The sequence below is a fragment of the Terrapene carolina genome, unplaced genomic scaffold, assembly GCF_002925995.2.
Source record: "Terrapene carolina triunguis isolate 2854851 unplaced genomic scaffold, T_m_triunguis-2.0 Scaffold194, whole genome shotgun sequence".
Taxonomy (NCBI): Eukaryota; Metazoa; Chordata; order Testudines; family Emydidae; genus Terrapene; species Terrapene triunguis.
Window position 1 is genome coordinate 943,352 of NW_020664545.1, and position 20,872 is coordinate 964,223.

Below are 20,872 nucleotides of genomic sequence, written 5' to 3' on the forward strand. Positions count from 1 at the left end.
ATAAGATCATAGAGCCTGGCTGGCGATTGAGGGAACAGGCGCCACAGCTGTTGCGCTGGCATCGGTCAGACGGGGCGGCTGCTTTGAAACGTTCACTGCTCCTTCCTGACGTCTGCAAACTGGTTTGTGCTGCCGAGCGGTTTAAATGTCCCCCGCCAGGCCCGGAGCGTCCGGATCCAGGGTCCTCTCCAGGCCATCGCCCAACCCAAAGAAACCGACTCAGAAAGCGAAGCTGCAGCAGCTTTGGAGGCTCCTGGAACTGAGCTGTAGGCCAGGTCCAGTGTGCTTGGGGCTTCGTGTACAATCAGGCCTGGACATTAACACTGCACCAATTATGTGACCAGTCTGGCTAAGGGGAGGCACACGTCCAGCCGTGGGAGCCTATGCCCAGGAAATCCTGTGGCTGCCGGTGCCAGAGGCTGTCTGGTTCGAGCAGTGTTGAGTCTCGTATGGTTAGCTCAAGTGGGTTTCTGCTCCAGGGAGCAGAAGTGGATCTGCAGCTGCCGCGGAAGGACTGCAGCCCTTTCAGTCTAACGGGTGCTGAAATGGTTACGATGCGTTTCCCAGCTCCCAAGTGGATCCATATGCAGATGCCAACGAAGGAGCTGGAATCTCCAGCCAGGACAGTAGGTCTGCGTTGCACACGACCGGGGCCCATGGGACACAGTAAATAATGGGGCTAAGGCTTCCCTGGGTGTCCCCTCTGTAGCACTGGAAGCCGCACTCGACAGGGGAGAGGGCAGAGCTGGGGGCAGGACAGTGCTCAGTGCGAATGGCAAGGAGGCCAGAGCGACCCACTGCAGTTTTTGTCTTTATTACACAGCAGCCAGGGCCCTTTGCCGAGCAAACGGATCCAGCCACAGAGGAGGAGGCCGGTGCCCTTTCCCCATGAGAGCAGCGTTAGCTCTAAAGATAGTGCAAGGCGAGGAAATGACTCGTGGATGCTTATGAAGGCTCCAGCAGGAGAAGTGACCCTCAAAGAAAAACGCTGTGCCCAGAGCTCAGATAACATCCCAGCGCCCAGGGCAGGAAGCAGACGGAGACTCAATGGTGCTGCAGCAGCAAAAACAACATTGTCCTTGCTGCAAAAGCGGGAGGTGGCTGAGAACCCGAGCTCCGTTGCCTGGCAGCATGAACAAAACAGGGGTACACAAACGGCCACGAATGAAACCTTAAGTGTCTGAGATTATTAGAGTCAAGTTGGACTTTGCCTGCCCCTTGAAAGCAGCCGCTGGTTTAAAGGGGAAGGAGAAGCTTCCTGCTCAGTAACAGCTGAGATTAGATAAGGGAAGGGAGGGAACCCAGCTCTGCAGCTGTCTGGCGTTGGAAACTGAGGCCTCAGCTCACCCTTTGTGAAACCCCATTGGTACCTGCCTGCCCTGCTCAAGGGCAGAGCCAGGAGGTGCGGAGAGCTGCAGCCCTCATGTGACTGCGTTTCTAGCAGGCTCTCCCCAGGATGGCTGCTGGCTCCTCCCCCTACCTTGTGCCTGGCCCCCCAGCTGTGCTGCAGGCTCAGCAGAAGGGAGGGAGGAGACACAGCGTGAGCAAAGGCTACAGAGAGAGGAACCTTGGCACACAAGCAGGGGGCAGGAGCCCTAAACTAGACTGCGGCTCAGGGGACGAGGAAGCAGAAACCCTTCCTCCCTTTCACAGTAGGCTCTCTGCCTGCCTAGGGGCTGGGCCCAGCCTGTGACATTGAGTTCAAACCCACACTGCGCTTATAGACCCAATAGACACTTGATTGCACGTCCAAGTTTGCTTCCTGTGAACAAGTTCTGGTGTTTCTAAACTTCAGCCCAAATCTTTATAGCAGGCTGCTGCTCCAGCCTCCACTCGCTGGCAGCAGCAGGGCCCCAGAGCTGACTCTGTTGCAGGAGACCGAGCGAGGGCAAAGGAGAAAAGTTTCAGCCAAACAGTGCTGTTCTTAGACGCTTCTGCACGTGCAGCCAGCACAGCGGCTCCTTGGCGAGCAGGCATCGGTTGCTGATGCAAACCAGAGTCCTGCAGAGGAGCTTGGTTTTAATAGGAGCTGTCAGAGCTCCACCCAGCCCCAGGCTGTGCAGCTGGGGTGGAAAGCTGAGCCTGTGGGAAGGGGCAGCCGGGGGCCGTGGGGTTCTACCCCCGCTACTTCTGTGCTCTGACATTGAGCGAGGCCCTGCCCTGCCCTGCCTGCCGCAGAGGGGCTCGTTGTAGGGAGAAGGGTTGTGTCACAAGCACTGTTACATGCGGCCCACAGCTCGCACTCCATGTAGCCGCGGCCCGGCTGTCCCTGGAAAGAGCCTCCCAGCTGGTGCCACCTCTTGCAGCCAGGGCAGCCTTTTGTTCCCTCCTCCGTCGCAGAGCAGCTGGGGTGCCCCGGGGCTCCTATGATACAGAAATGGCCTGAGATCACATGAAGCCCATTCAAGGCAATCCCTCGGCTTGAACACAAACAGCCGCCTTAAAAGGAACTAAAGGTGATTTTAGCAGGGCACCGAGCAGCCATGTTCGCACAGCTCCTAAATGCTGTATTTCCTTCCAGTGCCCAGGAGCATGGCATTGCAACAGAGAAGCATTAGCTCTTAGCACGTCTCCTCCCTCCCCTCTGCCCTGCCAGGGGAAAAGGACTGTGAGAGGCAGGTAATAGCTTCTCTCGCATGTAAAGCTCCCTCCATCCTCCCCTGCGTCACGTGTCCATCAGAGAAGGAAGGTGAATGTGTGACCTGTCCATGCCAGCACATGCTGGGGTTTGGATTGTGCAATCCCCTCGGCTACTGCTAAACACGGTCTCTGGGGCCGGCTGGCGAGTGTGAGAGAAGAACCCCAATCAGGAGTGAGGCGGTGGGTTTTATTAGGGTTTATTGAAGCAGCTCCAGGCTGCTGTATAAAAAACATTGTACAGAACTAGCTCGCGGGCCCTTGACAAAGTGTTACGACATTTCATGCACTTGTCACTGGTGCTGCAACAGAACCCAGAGGCCGGCTGCTCCTGGCTTGGAATCTTTGTCCTGTCCCTGCCAGTGAACAACGTTCCATTAGAAATCCTGCTTTGCTCACTCGCAGCTGTGAAACAGCCACCTGCCTCCCAAAGTGCTGCAGATCCGGGTGACAGCAGGCGTTACTGGCAGTGCAGGGGCAGCTGTGGGAAACACACAGGGATCCTCCCTTCTTAGGCTGCTGCCTGCACTGAACAAAGTGACCATGTCTGTAAAGGAAAAGGACTACATCCCCCCAGCTCCTGCTGGGAGATCCCTTGCATGTAAGGGCAAGAATGGAAAATCTGTCCTTCCCCATCAGCTTCTCAAGGGTGAGCCGGGCAGCCAGCCTGGCTGGAGCTTTGCCCACCAAGCTCCCTTTAGAATCTATTCTAAGCCCTCCGAAACCGATGTGACTTTGCAACCAGTAATTGACACCCAAGGGGACGGGACTGCCCTGCCCTGCACGCCTGGTGCGGATGGGTTCCATGTCCAGCGGGAAGGAGGACTGGATTGTGGGGCACCCCCATGACTTGATAGGTTGTGCTCTACTGCCCAGGTCTTGCGTGCCGATTCTTGGTGAAGTGGAACAGGAAACTTGTTGCTCCTGGTGAAACCTGTAACGCAGAAGGGGCTGTCGTGAGAACGCTAAGCACTGAAACCAGAAACTGAGGCAAGGTCAGTGCTTAATTTGTGCCAGGGCTGAGCCCCGGCACTTCTGGGCTTGCTGCATCAGTTATGAATGTAAAAATAACGTTGCGTAAAGCCCAGCACCTCTTTCATTACAAATTAAGCACTTGGCAAGGTGAGTCCACTCCCCTCAACCTGGCCTTGTGCAGCAAGCCTGCCTGCATCCGAAAAGGAATGTCCTTTAAGGCGCAGGATTTTACAGGGAATATTTGGCTGTATCTAACAAACTCATCCAGACACAAGGACACAGGATCATGGGTAAGACGTAGAATGAAAGGCCTAGTGACAGAGAGTCCAGAAAGGGTTCATTCCTGTTCCAACTTTTTTAAAATTAATCGCTCCTGCAGCAGGAGGTAAGTGGCATGAATGGGACCAGAGGATAATTAGAAGGAAGAGACCCTGTGTTTATATGTAGACAGGGCTTGTCTTACAAATGCAATTACAAGCCATACTGGGACTAAATCCCAGCTGTAATCTTGTTCTGGCACCAGCTCTCCTATCCCCGCAAGTGATGCTATTTGAGTGTTCCTGGCAGACTGACCCTGGCACCGTGCGGAGGAGCCTGCGCTAAAACAAACCAGTCTGTTATTTATGGCAACCAGTCTAACTTTGGGCTCCTGCCGTTTGTTGCAGACAGACTGGGAGCTGCTCCATGATAACGTAGTGATCAGCAAGCCGGGCTGTCCCATACCATGGACATCAAATCCCATCTGCCAACAGCATTCCCCAAAGGCTTCATATAGGATAGGACTCTGGGGAAGTGCGGAGATGCCAGGTGGAGCATTCTCCCCCTCCCGTTATGTATACAGCCCTCCTCTCTAATACCCTACAGCCTAGAGGAACTCCTTCTCCTTCACTGGTTGGGCTCTTCCACGTCTGAAAGCTGGGGTTTGACAGCCCTCGCTAGAGAGGCCATGCCAGCATCTCTCAGCCTGGAAGGTTTAACCTGTCTGCTTCTGTGCCCTGCTGGAGCAGGGAGGTCCCAGGGGCTCAGCGTGGAGGGTAAGGACTTACCGTTCCAGTCCCGGGGCGAGGCTCAGGCAGACAGGTATTTCCAAGTGCTGACGAAGGCGGTGGGGATGAGGGAGTAGGGCACGGTAGTGACGCTGCTCCAGGTGTCGGAGGAGGGATCATAGCAGTCCAGAGTTTTGCAGCGTTGGGCCCCGCAATAGCCCCCTACCACGTAGAGCCTGTTCCCAGATGTGACCGCGCGACAGCTGATGCGTTTAGCAGTCACGTCCCCGAATTTGGACCACTGGTAGGTGTCGCTGTGGAAGCGGTACGCGGAGCTGGCCGAGAACTCCGTGTCTCCCCCGATCACGATCACGTGGTTGCCCACTACGGCAGCAGCCGTGTAGCGCCAGGGCTGGGGACAGCTGGCAGGCACCGTCCAGCGGTTCTGGCCAGGGTCGAAGCACTGCACTTTGGGCAGCTTCTCCTGGTTCACGCTGGTGCCACCAAAGACAAACAGCTTCATTTTGGCCCCCACCACAGCAGCGTTGCTCACGCCCTCCCGGAGAGGGGCCACCAGGGACCACTTGTCCGACTGGGGGTCATAGTGTTCGACCTGCTTGAGAGAGACGGAGGGCGAAGCTGGGAAGGAGCCGCTCACCGCTGTGTGGCCTCCGACCACATAGAGACAGTGGTCCAGCTCAGCAGAGCCATGGCCAAACCGGGCCACCAGCATGGGCGCAGCTTTCGCCCACTCATCATGGAGAGTGTCGTAAACCCAGACGTCTTTGGAGGCGCCGTTCTCAGAGCCCTTGCCGCCGGTGACGTACACTTTGCAGCCGAGGGCACAGGCGCTGCACTCCTTGCGTGGGCTTGGGATGTCGGTGCGGGGGATGATCTCGCGGGTTTGACGGTCAACCACGTAGATTTTGTCACACACAAACGTCTGGCCCCCGAGCAGCAGCAGGGCCTGGCTGACCTTCCGGGGCTGGGCACAGAAACCCGTCACCAGCCCATCGTTCTGAAGGATCTTCATCTTGCAGCGCACGGCGTCGGCCACGATCTCCCCTCCCAGCTTGTGGCTGGTCACCAGCTCCTCGGAGGCCACCTGGTTCCGCAGGTAAGACTCTGGCAGGAGGGCCAGGCGGACCGAGCGCAACAGCTCTGGCAAGTCCTCGTGCCGCTGCGGCAAGTCGTACCGGATCCAGCCGATGACCGCCTCGTACACCAGGCTCTCGTCCTCCACCTCCAGCTCCTCGCTCTCCACCAGCTCCAGCAGCTTGTCTTTGGGCAGCCGCAGGAAGTCGTCGGTCTGGTAGAGAGACGCGAAGTTGGCCAGCGCCATCCTCCAGGACAGCTCCAGGAGCCTCTCACAGCAGTGGGCGTACGACAGCAGCAGCATGTTCAGGCAGTTGGCTGGGTGCAGGTTTTTCTCCAGAAAGTCGGCCGAGGCGTCGCGGATGTCCTGGAACTGCAGCATGTCCCCAGCCTCCAGCAGGGACTCCGCGTTCTCCTCGTTGATCAGCACCCGGGCCGAGTAGATGTAGTCCAGCAGCAGCTCCAGCACCTCCGGGTGCAGGGAATTGTGGAAGTTGACTTCCGCGTCTTTGCTTTCCTTCAGCCCCCCGCTGAACATGGCATCGAAGTACCGGCTGCAGGAGGCCAGCACGGCCCGGTGGCAGTGGAAGGCTTGGTTCCCCGCCCGCAGCACCACGTCGGTGAAGAGACGCCGCTTGCGCAGCAGGTTGAGCTGGGTCAGGAGGCTGTCGGCATGGCCCGGCTTGTGGAGGAGCTGGATGTTCATGGAGCCGGAACTGGAGCGGGACTTCCGGTTCTCGTGACTGCTGACGGACATGGTCACGAGGCTAGTCTGAAAGGAAAACAGCCGTGACCCTGAGCTCCAGAAACAAAATCCCCCCCTGTTTCTCTCCTGCCTCCCCCAGGCGGCTCTCCAAGGGGCTCACGTTCGCCTAACGAAGTTCCACCTCCGCCCTGCCAGCTCGGGGGAACGCAGGAGGAGCAGGTGCAGCAGCATGGCGCCTGGAGAGCAGCCGCCCGGCTGGGTTGAGGAGGTGGGTTGGGTGAAGTAACCCAAGTCCCAGAATGAGAAGAAACTGAATCCAAGAGGGGGAGAAGTTCCAGGAACCCTGTAATTGCCGCCAACGTGCAGGATGGCCACGGGCCGGGTTCGGCATTAACTCGCCAAGGGGCGGCACTGCCCGGAGGCTGCTGGTCCAGTTCCAGCTCCACCATGTGCAAGTAGAGAAAGGGCCGTGTGAGGAGCCCTCCAGCCTCTGTCGCGCCCCGGCCCGTGGGGCCGCCCCAGCCGGCTGTCCCGGCCCGGTACCCCCCTTCCAGGCACGGGCTGCCCGAACCAGCCCCCCAGGAAGGCCAGGCCGCTCGGGGCGGGGCGGGGCGGGGGTTACACACGGGCTCCGGGTTCGCCCGTGGGGCCGCAGCAGCAATGAACCGAAGCCGCCCGGGAGCGCCCCGCTGTCAGCGCTGCGCCCGGCCCGGCAGGGGAGCGGAGCTCGGAGCCCCGGCGCCGGGGAGCGGCTCGCGGCCAGGGCAGGGCCGGCCCAGCGGGAGCCCAGCACCGGCCCGGGGACGGCGGAGGGGCCCGGCCCGCAGCGGGGGCGAGGCAGAGACGGGGGGGGACGCAGGGCCCCGGGCCGGGGGGGCGCTGGGGGCGGTTCTGCCCTAGCAGGAGGTCGCACCTGCCCGTCCCCCCCCCCGGCCCCAGCCCCCAGCCCCGGGGGGTGACCGCTCCGCTGCGGCCCGGAACCGGCAAGCCCCAGCCTGGGTCCCTGACCCGGGAGTCACGTGACCCGGGCAGGGCCAGTCCCATCCCCCCACCCCCGCACTCACCGCCGGCCGGGCCCCGCGCTCCGCAGCTCTGGGCCGCCGCCGCCGCCCGCCTCGTGTCCTTCCCGAGTCGCCGGCTCCGCCCCCTCATTAATATGCAGTGCCCTGAGCCAATCAGCGCCCGACACCCTGCTCGGCCTCGCCCTGGGGCATGCGCGCTCCCACGGCTGGAGGGGGCGGGGCGCAGCTGGCTCCGGGACGCGCAAAGAACCCAGGCGTCCGGGCTGGAACCCAGGAGTCCTGCTCTAGCCCTGCGCCCCCTGCCTGGGCGCTGACTCCGGCTGCTGGCCCCGGCGCACCCAGCAGGGTGACCAGACAGCAAGGGGGGGTGGGGGGGTAATTGGAGCCTATATAAGAAAAAGACCCAAAATCGGGACTGTCCCTATAACATCCGGACACCTGTTCACCCTGTCACCCAGCCGGGGCTGCCCTGGCGGGCGAGGGCCAGGGCCCAGGCCGGGGAGGAGATGCGCGCAAAGCGCCGAGGCTCAGGCTGGTTTCCGGGCGTGACTCATTGCCCAGGCGTTTTTACACGCTCGGCTGAGGGCGAGGCGCTGTGACAGGTGTGGCTACGGTGACTTGCTAAAAACCAACCTGGCCCAGGCATGTGGCTGCATCCACCATGTTGTCTGCGCGCCCAAGCCGTAGACCAGCTCACCCCTCCCCTCCCCAAGGGCCCCAGTACGGCTGCCTCTGTGCCGGCCCAAGGCCTCGCAACTGAGAGGAAGGGTGGTCGCAAGTGCTGATGGCAGCTGCAGGTGTCTTAGGCATCTGCCATTTCCATTGGGTGCCTCAGCTTTGTTCCCGGAGTGGGCACTGCCCATCCCCGCAGCAGCAAACTTTTAAGTAACCATGTGGCCAAGCGGCTGGAGCCCTTTCAAACCACACACTAACAGCTCTGCCTCAGCGACATCTACTGCAAAAAAACCCAGACCCACAGTAACAGGTCTCAACACCCTGGTCTATAGACAGAGGCGCCTGCTATGCCGCTAACTATAGCCATGTAGGGGGCTGGAGCTTTGGCTCTGAAGCCCAGGGAAGGGGCGCTGGTGGGTGCTTGAGCGCTGGCGAGGTAGCCTAAGCCACAATGGCTCCATGGCTCTTTTACTGCCATAGCCTGAGCCCGCGTCCATAGACCCAGGCGCTGAGATGTGCTGCTGCCAGCCTTTTTTTCCCCTTTGCCTTGTAGATGTACCCTAAGAGCGGAGTCTGCCAGCAGGCCTGATTAGGTGCTTTGCTTCTACTGACGCGTACCAGCCACTGTAATGGGCACATTCAGAACTGGCAGCACTGATGTGAAACTGCACCACCCCCAGCCTGTTTTGAAGTGCAACACGCCTTACATCCCCAGGAAAGCATACATACCTGGCTCCCCAGCTGGAAAGAAGTGGGCGGGGGTGTTCATTACACCCACCTCACCTTTGGGAAGTGCTTTGAGATCCACAGTTGGAAAGCACTGCGTCTCCACAGTACTAACAGAGAAGGGGAAGGTCATTTGCCACATAAGGACTCATGAACCCTGGCCTTGAAGACCGTATCTGAAAGCTGCATGGCCTCTGAACCTCTCCACTTGCAGTGTCAGAGCAGGATATTGTTACGTTTCCTATGTGGGGAGTGTTATTGACAGAGCTGGCCCCCAGTGAGCAGAGCTGTTCACTGGGTCTCACTGATAAAGGGCCATAAAACAGGAACCATGGGTCTGAGCCATCGCTATCAGTCACACAATACAAAGCTCAGAGTGGCTGATCGGAGCCCTTCCTGCTCATAGCTCACTGACACAGCACATCCATGGCCAACTAATCAGTTAAAACTCCCACTGCGCAGCAAACACGCTTTCCTGTAATGTGGTAGAACAGGGACTGAATGGGCACAAAGACCTAGTGGCAGTTGCAGAAGGGGAAAATGTATTACTGTTTCTCAGGCTCGTTCTACGATGGAGAGAGAGACCTTCACCAGTCAGTGACTCTGCCTTCAAATCACTTGCTGGGGCATTTGGTGTGCAAATAAGAGCAGGTGAGCTGGAGCAAGTGCAGGGCTGGACAATCTCTGCAGCAAGCAACAGCTGCCTAACCAGTAAGTGATAAATAGTTAAAGGAAGCATTACTCTATGGTAAATTCTAACCATTCTAGAAAGGGGTCATAGCTGGGGCCAGAACTAATTCAGAGAGTAGCCTTTACCGTTTTAGAACTGGTCCGTATTAGGACTCCAGCTACAGACACCCAAACTGATTTAAACCATGCTTAATCTGCATTAAGCTAATGCACCTCTTTCTCCTTGGCTGAGTGCTGCTGCCCACTGCTGGACACAACAAGCATGTGTACAAGGAAGCAGCTGTAAAACACTCTCATGAGATACTGTGGTGAAACGTGGCCATTCTGATAGTAGCAGTAAAGCGCTGATGTGTTTAAGCAGCCAAGTACAGGGGGCCACCTACCCACCCACTTCAAGGGAACAACACTGGCCCAGTTGTAGGGTGACTCAGGTCACCCATCCAGCTGGAGTGCACTGGAAGGTCCGAGACTAGTGATGCAGGCGGGGAAGAAAGAGAAGCCTCGTCCAGACACGGCTCTTGTGCTTCTCTTGCTGATGCTCTGCAGTCCAGATGCTTTGTTTCCTGTCAGTCAGTGACAGCAAGTGCTTAGCCAAGTCCAGCAACATGCTGCCTCCATGCCAATCACCACATGGCAGCAGGATGAGCCAGGCAAGCAATCATGCAGAAAATAAGGTGAACCCAGAGGCGAACTTCCTGGAAGGCTGGTATGTGATAGTGGCATCTGCATGTTCATAGAGTTTAAGTCAAGAAAGAACCATGAGATGGCTCACCTAGTCTTCTCTCCTGGATATCACAGGCCATTAAATTTCACCTTGTACTGAGCCTCATAACTTGTTTGGCTAAATCATAACTTTCAGAAAGGCAGCCAGTGTTGACCTGAAGACAGCTAGAGATGGAGAACCCACCACTGCCCTCGATAGCTTGTTCCAACGGTTAATCATGCTCACTGTTAAAAATTTGTTCCTTATTCTAATTTTAATTTGTCTGGCCTCAGCTTCCAACCATGGTTCTTGTTCTGACTTTCTCCACTAGAGACACTTTAGTCCCGGTGAAGTACTTAGACACTGTAATCAAGTCACCTCTCAATCTTCTTTTTGATAAGCTAAACAAATTGAATTCTTTAAGTCTTTCTCTATAATTTTCTCCAGCACCCACATCAATTTTGTGGCTCTTTTCTGCACCCTCTCTAGTTCTTCATTTTAAAATATGGACACTAGAAGTGGACTAGTATTGGTCTCACCAATGCTGTATACGGAGGTAAAATCACCTCCCCCACTCCTACTCGCTACTCCCTGGTTTACACATCCAAGGATTGCATTAGCCCATTTTGCCACAGCTTTGGCCTGGGAGCTCAGATTCAGTTGCTTGGCCACTATGACCCCTAAATCCTTTTCAGAGTCACTGCTTTCCAGAATGTAGTCCATTCTGCGAGTATGGCCTGCCTTCCTCTTTTGGAGATGTAGAACATTGCATTGGGTTACATTAAAATGCATTTTGTGTGGCTAGGCCCAATTTACCAAGCGATCCAGATCACTCCATGTGACTGCCCTGTTCTCATCATTATTGATCAGTCCGCCAATCTTTGGGTCATCTGCAAATTTAGTCAGCAGTGATTCATCTTCATCTGGAAGTAACTATAACAAGTGTTGAATGGCTTTGGGTTTAGCACCAATCCCTGCTGTTTCCCACTAAAAACAGCCCCATTTGATGATGATTCCCCACTGACAACTACTCTGAGATCTGTCAGCCAGTTCTTAATACATTTCATGTGTGCTTTATTGGTACTGTATGTCAGTGTGCTACATGGGAGATTAAGCACCCCTCGGAACAAGCAGATGAGCAGCACAGCCCAAACAATATATCTCCAAGACATCAGCATGGAGGCCATGGAAAAATCCTCTGTGATGGAAGGTTAGATAAGGGACAGTCTGCATCTGTCCTTGGGCAGGTTTAGCTAACACAGTACAGCTTCAGCCATAATATATTCTGCTGTTTCAGAACAGCTTGGAACCAGCAAAAGCCAGATAAGAAGAGTTTCTCTCTAGCTCTGAACAGTAATGATCAAATCCTCAGGCTACGCTTTGTAGTGTTCACTTCCTTTATTACTGGCACTGCCAGAGAAGTAATTGTAAATATGAGCTTTGGTGCAAGCTCTGATCTTAGCATTCAGTCAATTGATCCATTACAAGGATACTAAATATGTATTTGATTTTTTTTTTTTTTAAAGAAAGTCTGTTGGTTGGGGTGGAGCCTGACAGAAGAGCACCCACTGGAGAACTCCACACTGCGGCTGATGTTCCATGTGACAGCATCTGAAGGTACACTGGACTTGACCAGTACAGGCAAAAGGTTTCCATTTCTAGCATAAAGGGCTACCTAGGATACTGATAACTAGCACTTCACCATATCACATGTGGCCTGAGCAATAGAGACTGCCATGAAAACAAACCCTTTAAACATCTGCTTCTGTTTTGTAGCTAGCAGCTCTGACCTGGGGGCCTAGGACCAGGATATTTTACAGGAGAAACAACACCTCCATAGACTGAAGACAAGCAAGCAAAACCCACTTCAGATCAGATGTCCCTGGCTGCGCTGGCCAAGGCAATTTGGAAACTGACAGATACTTGGCATGCTCCTTTACAGCTCCTGGCATCTCTCAGGAATGCTTAGATCAGAGCAAGAGGGTGAGCTGGTGGAGTTCTCTCCTCTGAGTTTCACAAGTCATAATTGTGTCCATTTCCCCACCCCACAATGAGTTTCCAGACTTGTCTCATGTTCAAGACAACAGGGGAGGTGACATCCCCACCTTTTGGGGATGTGGGGACAAAATGAGAGAAGTCACTTACTGTCCCTGATGTAATTTTTCCCATCTTTTGGAAAACCTCAGAGTCAGTCTCTCCTAATGGTAATCATCATTTCATTTGCCCTCATACCACAGAGCATATCGATCAGAGCTGAGATTTCTCCCTATACAGAGGATGCAGTTAAAAGATTCCTGCCCTGATGAGGAAGAGCTATCAACACGTTAACCCTTACTAATCACATTACAGAGACCTTCTGATCACATTCTAATTACATGCTGCACTGATCCATAACGGGAAGCATTCATACTTTACCCACAAAAAACTTAGCCTCCTGAAGCTTACCCCATGGTTCACACAGCCCCAGAACCTGCCCCTACAGATGTTTGGTAAACACCAATCAGGGAAGATATGGTCCCCATGAGACCCACGAGCCATGGAGGAAACTGTCCAGCCCAAAGAAATCCTGGAGGCAGCCAGTGGACAGCATTGGAGAGATCTGCCATACTGCTGAGGATGCTCAAAACTTCAGATTTCACTTGGGCGTCCATTTCCTTTTGACTCTGCTCCAAGGATTCACTGGGGGGAGAAAAAGGCAGAAATATATCCATCCTCCAGTCTGCCACCAGGGACTCTGGCAGAGTCACATGGCTGAAATCCCCATGATGTGTGCAGTGACTTTCAGAGAGGAAAAGGAACAGAACAAATGATTCAAGCACAGACAGGAGGATGTGTTTACATCTGTAAATCTATCATTGGCTATTCCTTGCACCATCTGCCTGATAGACTCAAAATTATTGCAACAAATCCTAGAAGTTCTCTGCTGAAAAACAGTTCAAATGGCTTGTTCTTTTCTCTGAAAATTCGACATCTACTTGGAGTAGTATTCTCCTGTCCTGTACCACTGAATCACAATGATGTCCATTACCTCTCCCTAACCTCAGCCTCTTGAAGCTGACCCCATGATTCACACAGCCCCAGAACCTGCCCCTACAGATGTTTGGTAGACACCCGTCAGGGAAGATATGGTCCCCATGAGACCCACTAGCATCTGGAAGAAGAGCATCCTCTCGTTCATTGCAAGGACATCCGCTTTTGGTCCTATATCTTACTAGCCTCAAAGGCACAGCATTACTTAACAGAGTATCAGATATGTCGCAAGGGGATTAATTCCAGCTCATTTGGGATCTACAGCAATAGCTGTGTCCCTTCTCCTAATCCACATTTACATTTGGGAAGCCAGTGAGACCAGATAATAGCAGAAGGATTTAGGAAACACTAATGTGTATTGTGCATAATTATAAAGTAGACACAGAGGCTGAGAAGCATCTTCTCAGGAAATGTTAACTGATCAATTATCAGTAACCAAGTTTCTGAGTATAGGCTTCCTCATTTGAGATTGATAAGTAATAATTAGTGTCACCTTGGGTGAGCTACTTCAGGCGATAAGGAGTATGTGTTAAAACGACTATATTACATAGGACAGAATGCATACCCAGTGCAATTTCTCAGCTTCCTTCTTAGCTGAAACAGAATTCTGAGAGACCTGAAAACAAGAGAGAGATGACGGTAAGAGTCCAAGCTGTCTGTGACCAAGAGAGACTCTGACACCATCACCCCTTGAATGCTAAGGGTCCATCTTAATAAGAACTACCAAATGCTAGCACTAGTCTTTGCCATGGGTAGAGGCATCCTTGTTAGAACAGGTTGTATTGCCTACAGGGATGGAAAAGCATTGTTCTACAACCATGATAAGCTACAGGGGGTTAGCCTCGGGCTAGATCAGAAGCAGCATGGTATTCTCCCTCTCGAGAGCTCAAATTCTTTCTTGCCAGTCTGATCAAAACCAAATTCTAAGCTTGGTACAAATTTTTCTAGATTTACCTGAACTTTGGGCTTCTAAATAATGTAAGGAATATGGAATAAAAGGGCCAGGGACAATAAACTGTCCTTAGTGAAGATTTTTTTTAAATAACATCGATCATGCAGCAAAAACAACTGCTGGGGCCCTACCAGGCAGAGAAGATTCTGATGTCCTTCATAGCTGTAAAGTTGCTTACAGCTAATTTTGCAGAGGAAGTTTGTCTGAATCTGCCACCAGGGCTTCTACATGGAGCAAGCAGCTGGAGTAATGTTCAAGCTACTCAATCTAGCTGGAATAAAATGCCCTTTTAAAACTGTATGGATTAATGTAGCTCTTAGATCAGGGTTTACTGATGGGTAAGTAGTAGGGTTTCAGCCCCTCACTATAACTCAGAGAATTCTTCCTTCTCCATGTGGGAAGGAGAATAATGTGGAAAGTTTGATTTTACTAATGCACAAGGACATAATTACGACCATATTATGTCAGATCAATGGGCCGTCTTGCTCAGTATTCTGTTGCTTGCCAGTGGCTGGTGCTGGATGCTCCAGGAGTGAATGGAAAAAGGCAATTTAGCAAGTGATCCATCCCTGTCAGCCACTCCCAGCTTCTAGCAGTCAGAGGTTTAGGGACATTCAGAGCATGGGGTTGCATCCCTGACCATCTTGGCTAATAGCCACCGATGGACCATACTCCATGATTTTATCTACTTCTTTTTTGAATGTAGTTATACTTTTGGCCTTCACAACATCCCCTGGCAACACATTCCACAGGTTGACTGTGCATTGCGTAGGCTTGCCAGCCCTCCAGGATTGTCCTGGAGTCTCCAGGAATTAAAGATTAATCTTTAATTAAAGATTTGTCATGTGATGAAACCTCCAGGAATCTGTCCAACCAAAATTGGCAACCCTAGCATCTATATGGCATTGTGGGAAGAAGTACTTCAGGCTGTTTGTTTTAAACCAGCAGCTTATTCATTTCACTGAGGCAACAAAGAGTCCTGTGGCACCTAAAGGACGTATTGGAGCATAAGCTTTCGTGCGTGAATACCCACTTTGTCAGATGCCAGACTAACACGGCTACCCCTCTGATACATTTCACTGGGGGTGACCCTGTTTCGTGTAGCAGTAAATAACAGTTCCTTATTCACTTTTTCTACACCACTCATGATTTTATAGACCTCTATCATATCCTCCTTTGTTGTCTCTTTTTCAAGCTGAACAGTCCCAGTATTTTTAATCTCTTTTCATGTGGAAGTTGTTCCATACCCCTAATCATTTCTGCTGCCCATCCCTGAACTTTTTCTAATTTTAATGTATGTTTTTGGAGATGGGGTGACCAGATCTGCATATAGTATTCAAGGTTCAGCCATACTATGGATTTATTAAGTGGCATTATGATATTTTCTGTCTTATGATCTATCCCTTTCCTAATGGTTCCTAACATTCTGTTAGCTTTTTTGACTGCTGTCACACATTAAAGCAGATGTTTTCAGAGAACTATCCACAATTACTCCAAGAACACTTTCTTAAGTGGTAACAGCAGAAAGTTAACTCAATGTGGAAACTAGAGGATTCACTTACTGCAGCAAGAAAAAAGGAAATGGGGCAAATCTATCCTGAGATAATTTTACAGTAAGAGTCCAATTCGGTTTACAATTGAATCATATTAACCAGCTAAACATCTGGCTAACGGAAGGGAGGGCTCTTTCAGGATTCCCATGTTTTCCCACTTGGCCTCATTTGCTTGTGTCGGAAACTGAACTGTTTTCCCCATTTGCTATTTCATTAGATGGGATAAACAACGTAACTAGGAAACAGCTCACATAAAGGTGACCTACAAACTGGGTGTGGCTGGAAGGATGTGTGTCCTTTAGGTGTCAGAAAAAAAGAAAACCATCTGAAAGGGTTTTTATTGTCAGAAGAGGAGATGGGGCAATTCTGGTTGTTTTTACTTTAGAAACAGCAGATGTGCCAGCTCAGTCTTCCTCGAAACATATACAAGAACAGAATCTCTAGTGTAAAATAGAAGATGAAGAAAACTTAAAATCTTCCAGGCCTTCACTCGTAAGGCAGCCAAAAAAAAGGGCATCAGTCCCATATCCTTCCCCACATACTTTTGCAGGCCCCTTTTAAGGCAGAGCTTTAGCTCAGCCTGGCAAATTTTTATTTGCCTTTTCCCCTACAACAAGGAATACATTGATTGGTGAGGAAGATATTTATTTTTTCGTCCTGGTGGGTGGGTCAGCAGACTGTCTCTGGACTAGAAAAGTCTCATGATTATTTAGCAATACAGTTATAGTCACCTCTAAGGATTTACCAATACCCTACAGGCTAGGAGGATTTCTAGCACTATATTTTAGGATCACTCAAAATCCCCTTAGTTTCCAGGGTGTCTGTTACAAATAGTACAGCTTCCTTCTGAAGATGTATGGTGTCAAGTATCAGGGGGTAGCCGTGTTAGTCTGTATCTACAAAAAGAAAAAGCTTATGCCCAAATAAATCTGTTAGTCTTTAAGGTGCCACCAGACTCCTTGTTGCTTCTGAAGATGGACGCCAAGGCTTCTGATTCTGAGGAGGAGTTAAAACTTCAGAAGAGTAACAACAAGGTTAGTAGATAATCCAAAACCACAGTGTTCCATTGCCCAGCCCCCAGGAGCAGCCAGAGCCCCTCCTAAGATCTGTGACCAGTAAGCCTTTCTGCCAGGCCCCGGAAGCGGAGAGAGTGTTCTCCTCATGCCCCTTTAAGAGCTGCATCTAGTGAACATTACCGTACAATGCCCAGGACAAGGGAGAGCCCCCAGAAAGCTGTGCTTAATGTCCACCACTGGTGTGAGTTTGTGCGAATAACATCAGCATCAGCAGCCCATGCTACGTGCTCACAGGGGTAGTAGAGCTGATCAGCCAGGTTACTGAGGACAGAGAGCCAGCGGACAATGGTATCTTCTTCCTGTAGCACAGAGACAGGCAAGAACTTAATACCGGCTGCTTTCTTGCATAAACACCACAGGTTAGACTGTACACTGCACCTTGCAGCAGCGTTGCTAATCCAGCTTCCTTACAGCTCTGAGAACAAGCTTACCTCTTCCTGAGACTGGAGAATGAAAACAAGCACATCACTAACATATCCTGTATTTTATATCCAACATACGGCAATGATCTTGCACACAGTTTCTGATGAATATCCATCAAGCAGGGACTCTCAGCTGAGCCAGCAAGGGACATCTCTGCAGGAATTTCTACAAAGGCCAGCAAGGTTTTTGCTCTCACCCTATTTTGTTGTTGTTTAAAAAATAAACATTTCATGACGATGAAAAGTGAGGGAGTGAGAGCCCTGGAGGCTGCTATTCTGTTATAATTTATTATTTGTATTATGGAGCCCACTGTGCTAGGAACAAAAGTACAGTCCTTGCCCCAAGGAGTTTACAATCTCAGAATATGAAGAGAGACAAGGGATAGAAACAGATGTGGAGTAAAAGGAAATAATGAGATGCAGTTGGTCACTATGATAGACTGTGGTCTCAGCACACCAGTGATCTAGCTGCTGTCAAGTTTTTTGTAAGCATCATGCCAGAGAAGAGTTTTAAGGAGAGATTTGAAGGTGGATAATGAGGTAGCTTTAAGTTTACAGAGCGTGCCTTCCATGTGAGGGGCAACATGGGAGAAAACAGGAAGGTGGTTGTTTGAAAATGTAACAAGTGGGTGAGGAAGGCTGGCATTATAAGCCATTGGGAAGTAGAAGTCAACCTTTTGCTACTGCAAGATGATGGGAAGGGTAGAGATAGGCCTTGGAAGGGAAGGCTAGATTGGAACCAGAGACGTCCGTGGCCCTTTAATACTCCCCTGAGGGAGTTAGGCCAGGGTCCCACACTTCTGCAGTTGCTTGCACTTCTATAGCAGTTACAGGAGAAGCCTGTATTTGTCTTGAAATACAAAGAACACTGAAGTTTATAAATACCATTTCTTGGAACGTGCTTAGTCCAAAATACAGTTTAGTGAACAGGGTAGTTTGCAAGCTTGAGAAAGCGAGCCTAAGCACGATCCTGTCTGTAACATTCACTTTGAAACTCCACTGGATCTTAGCGCAGCCGTGGAAAACTGTGAAGATTTCTTAGAGTGTGAGCTGCCAATGGCGGCAGGGCCCATGTCTTCCTGGGGGTCTGTACAGCACTCAGTGCAACAGGGCCTGAGCCCAATGGGGGATACCACAATTCAAATAAATAATACAAATACTTCAGAGAAATACATGGTAGCTGAGGCCCCTGGGCCCAGGAGAGGTCATTACAACGTAGGTAATGCTGCACAGCAGGCCCAAGCCTGCAAGGGGACCAGATGTCTAGGTATTTATACGGCCTCCATCACCTGCATGCGCCTCCTCCTCGCAGTCAGCAGAGGGGGAGAGCGCAGCATTTTGCAGGATTAGGCCCCTGGATGTCAAGCTCCACAGGGCCCTTGGTCTCCCACCGCCCTGCGTGCCCTGTGTACCCCTGCTCCCAGGGGAGAAGGGGGGCAGGCCTGCCCCTCCTGGGGGGAGTGGCTCCACCTCCCATGCCCGGGGAACGGGGCTGGTTACCTGGGCACCCAGCCCGTACTGGCGGCTGTAGGCGAGCATGGCGACATCATCGAAGAGGCGCAGCACCGTCCGGCAGTGGCTCAGCTGGGCCGACACAGCCAGGAGCCTCCTGCCCATCTCTGACTCCGTGGGGCTTTTCCGGGCCAGGACCCCCCCGGCCAGCTGGCAGCCATAGCACAGGGTCCGGATCTGGGGGGAAGGGGAGGGTTAGAGCCCCCCAGGGAACCCGACCGCGCCGCTCCCGTAAACCCTGCCGCCCCTCTGCACCCCGCCGCCGGGGGGGGGGAGCGCGTCACGCACCACTCGGTCGCGGCCCCGGTACGACTCCAGCACCGAGACCAGGCTGCTGAGCGGGTCCGCAGCTGCCGCCATGGCAACACTTCCGGGTTACTAGCAGCCATCCGGACGTACGTTAGCAGCGTGATGACGTTCGGGCACCCTGCACGCAACACGGGATGGCGCGGTGCCTGCTGGGGGATCGCTGTCGCCATGGGGACCAGGCCTCTTCCCTGTGTGCGACGGGGCGGGCTCGGACTCTGTCTAGGCCGCAGTTCCCCTGCCCCGAGCGGCCCAGAGGCAGCTGGGACTGGCTGGAGCCTGGGCGGGCAGGGCCTGTGCTTCCCGCTCCGGGCTGTGCGTCCCCGGCCCCCGTGTAACACCAGCGGCCCCTCAGCTGGCGGGGGGCGCCTCGCTCCACCAGGCCCTGTGGTGGGTCCACTCGAGACCCCGCTGGGGCGAGCGCCACGTGCTGTGTGTTATCAGCCTCCTGGTGATACAATCCGCCAGGCCCGTTTCCGTGGGCGCTCGCTCCCCCGCCAGCTTTCGTCGCGAGGGGTCTTGTTCACGGCCGGGGGCAGGCGGTATGGGCGGGTAGCCGGTGTGCTCGCTGCAGCCCCAGGGGTCAGCACAGCCCCGGAGAGCGAAGTCCTTCACGGCCTGCAGCGGTGCCAGCTTTGCCAGGAATGCCCTTCCTGGGGGTCAAGTATCAGAGGGGGAGCTGTGTTAGTCTGGATCTGTAAAAGCAGCAAAGAGTCTTGTGGCACCTTATAGACTAACAGACGTTTTGGAGCATGAGCTTTCGGGGGTGCGTCCGAAGAAGTGGGTATTCACCCACGAAAGCTCATGCTCCAAAACGTCTGTTAGTCTATAAGGTGCCACAGGACTCTTTGCTGCTTCCTGGGGGTGTTACTGCTGAGCTGACTGGGAGTGCCCTTTTGTGGGCAGCGGAGCTGGTGGCTGAGGATTTGTAATCCCTTTTGACCTGGGCCTGAAAGTCTCCATATCCCTTTCCCAGTCTCTTGCATCATCTGGTAGTTCCCAAACCCTGGGTGAAAAACACTGGGATTGTGATATGAGCTAGCAACTTCTTGAGAGTGTGTGAGAAACAGCTAGGTTGTGTAAATGTGAGGTGTGGTGCTTCGACTCTGAAGCTGACCTCATATCCCCTTCTCCCGCATTACTGGTTCCCCAGGGAGCAGAGCTACCCTACGAATTCACAAATTGCACGTTCCATTCCGTATCTGTTCTGTGGGTACCTCCTGCTCAGCAGCTTTGCTGAATCAGGCCTCAGGTTTGTGAATGAGGGTATGGTAGCTCTGCTCCCTGGGCTGGGATAGAGGGTTGTTAACTGGCTGATTTACCTTTGATGTCACAATCCCACAATGTCACCACCAACCATGAGCCGTTGTGGGGCAGGAGACCAGGGTTTGACAGGGATGGTACTGATCTTGCCTATGCTAGGCTTAGGCTACCAGTTCATAAGCAGACGTAGCACTGCTGCTTCTCTGAAATCTTATGGCACTGGCACCTGTAATTTACTCTCTCGTACGCATGTTTTCCTTCTCTTTAGCCCTCTTGCTCTCCAGTCATTTCTCTGTTTCTTGTTCTCACTTTCTCCATCTTTGTTACTCCAGATATCAGATTCTTCACCTCTCCGCTGCTGAGATTCCATTATGACATGATGCTTTTATGATAACATCACAGGACACTGAAAATTCTGCAGTTGATTGTTTAGCTTTGGGAGGAGATGAGTTACAGTCAACTTGTCTCAGGCGCAATGAATGGATGAGGGGTACCATTTGAGGGTTCAAAGGAAGAGAAACATTGATTAGCATTATTGTGTGA

The 20,872-nt window shown here is 52.7% G+C and overlaps 1 protein-coding gene across 2 annotated transcripts; it reads right to left on the reverse strand.

Moving 5' to 3' along the window:
- Window positions 1–2,813: 2,813 nt before the first annotated feature.
- LOC112102795 (ectoderm-neural cortex protein 1-like) lies at window positions 2,814–19,133 on the reverse strand. 2 transcript variants are annotated; one of them, XM_024194242.1, is made up of 5 exons: window positions 19,049–19,133; window positions 18,749–18,937; window positions 16,947–17,125; window positions 13,811–13,861; window positions 11,326–12,894 (listed from the first exon to the last, which is right to left on the reverse strand). In XM_024194242.1, the coding sequence occupies exons 1-5, from the start codon at window positions 19,118–19,120 to the stop codon at window positions 12,669–12,671; spliced, it is 717 nt and encodes a 238-aa protein (XP_024050010.1). In that variant the 5' UTR covers window positions 19,121–19,133; the 3' UTR covers window positions 11,326–12,668. The 2 variants fall into 2 exon arrangements, with proteins under 2 accessions (XP_024050005.1, XP_024050010.1); XM_024194237.1 differs by lacking the exons at window positions 11,326–12,894; window positions 13,811–13,861; window positions 16,947–17,125 and adding exons at window positions 2,814–3,571; window positions 4,659–6,465.
- Between the last annotated feature and the right edge of the window lie 1,739 nt (window positions 19,134–20,872).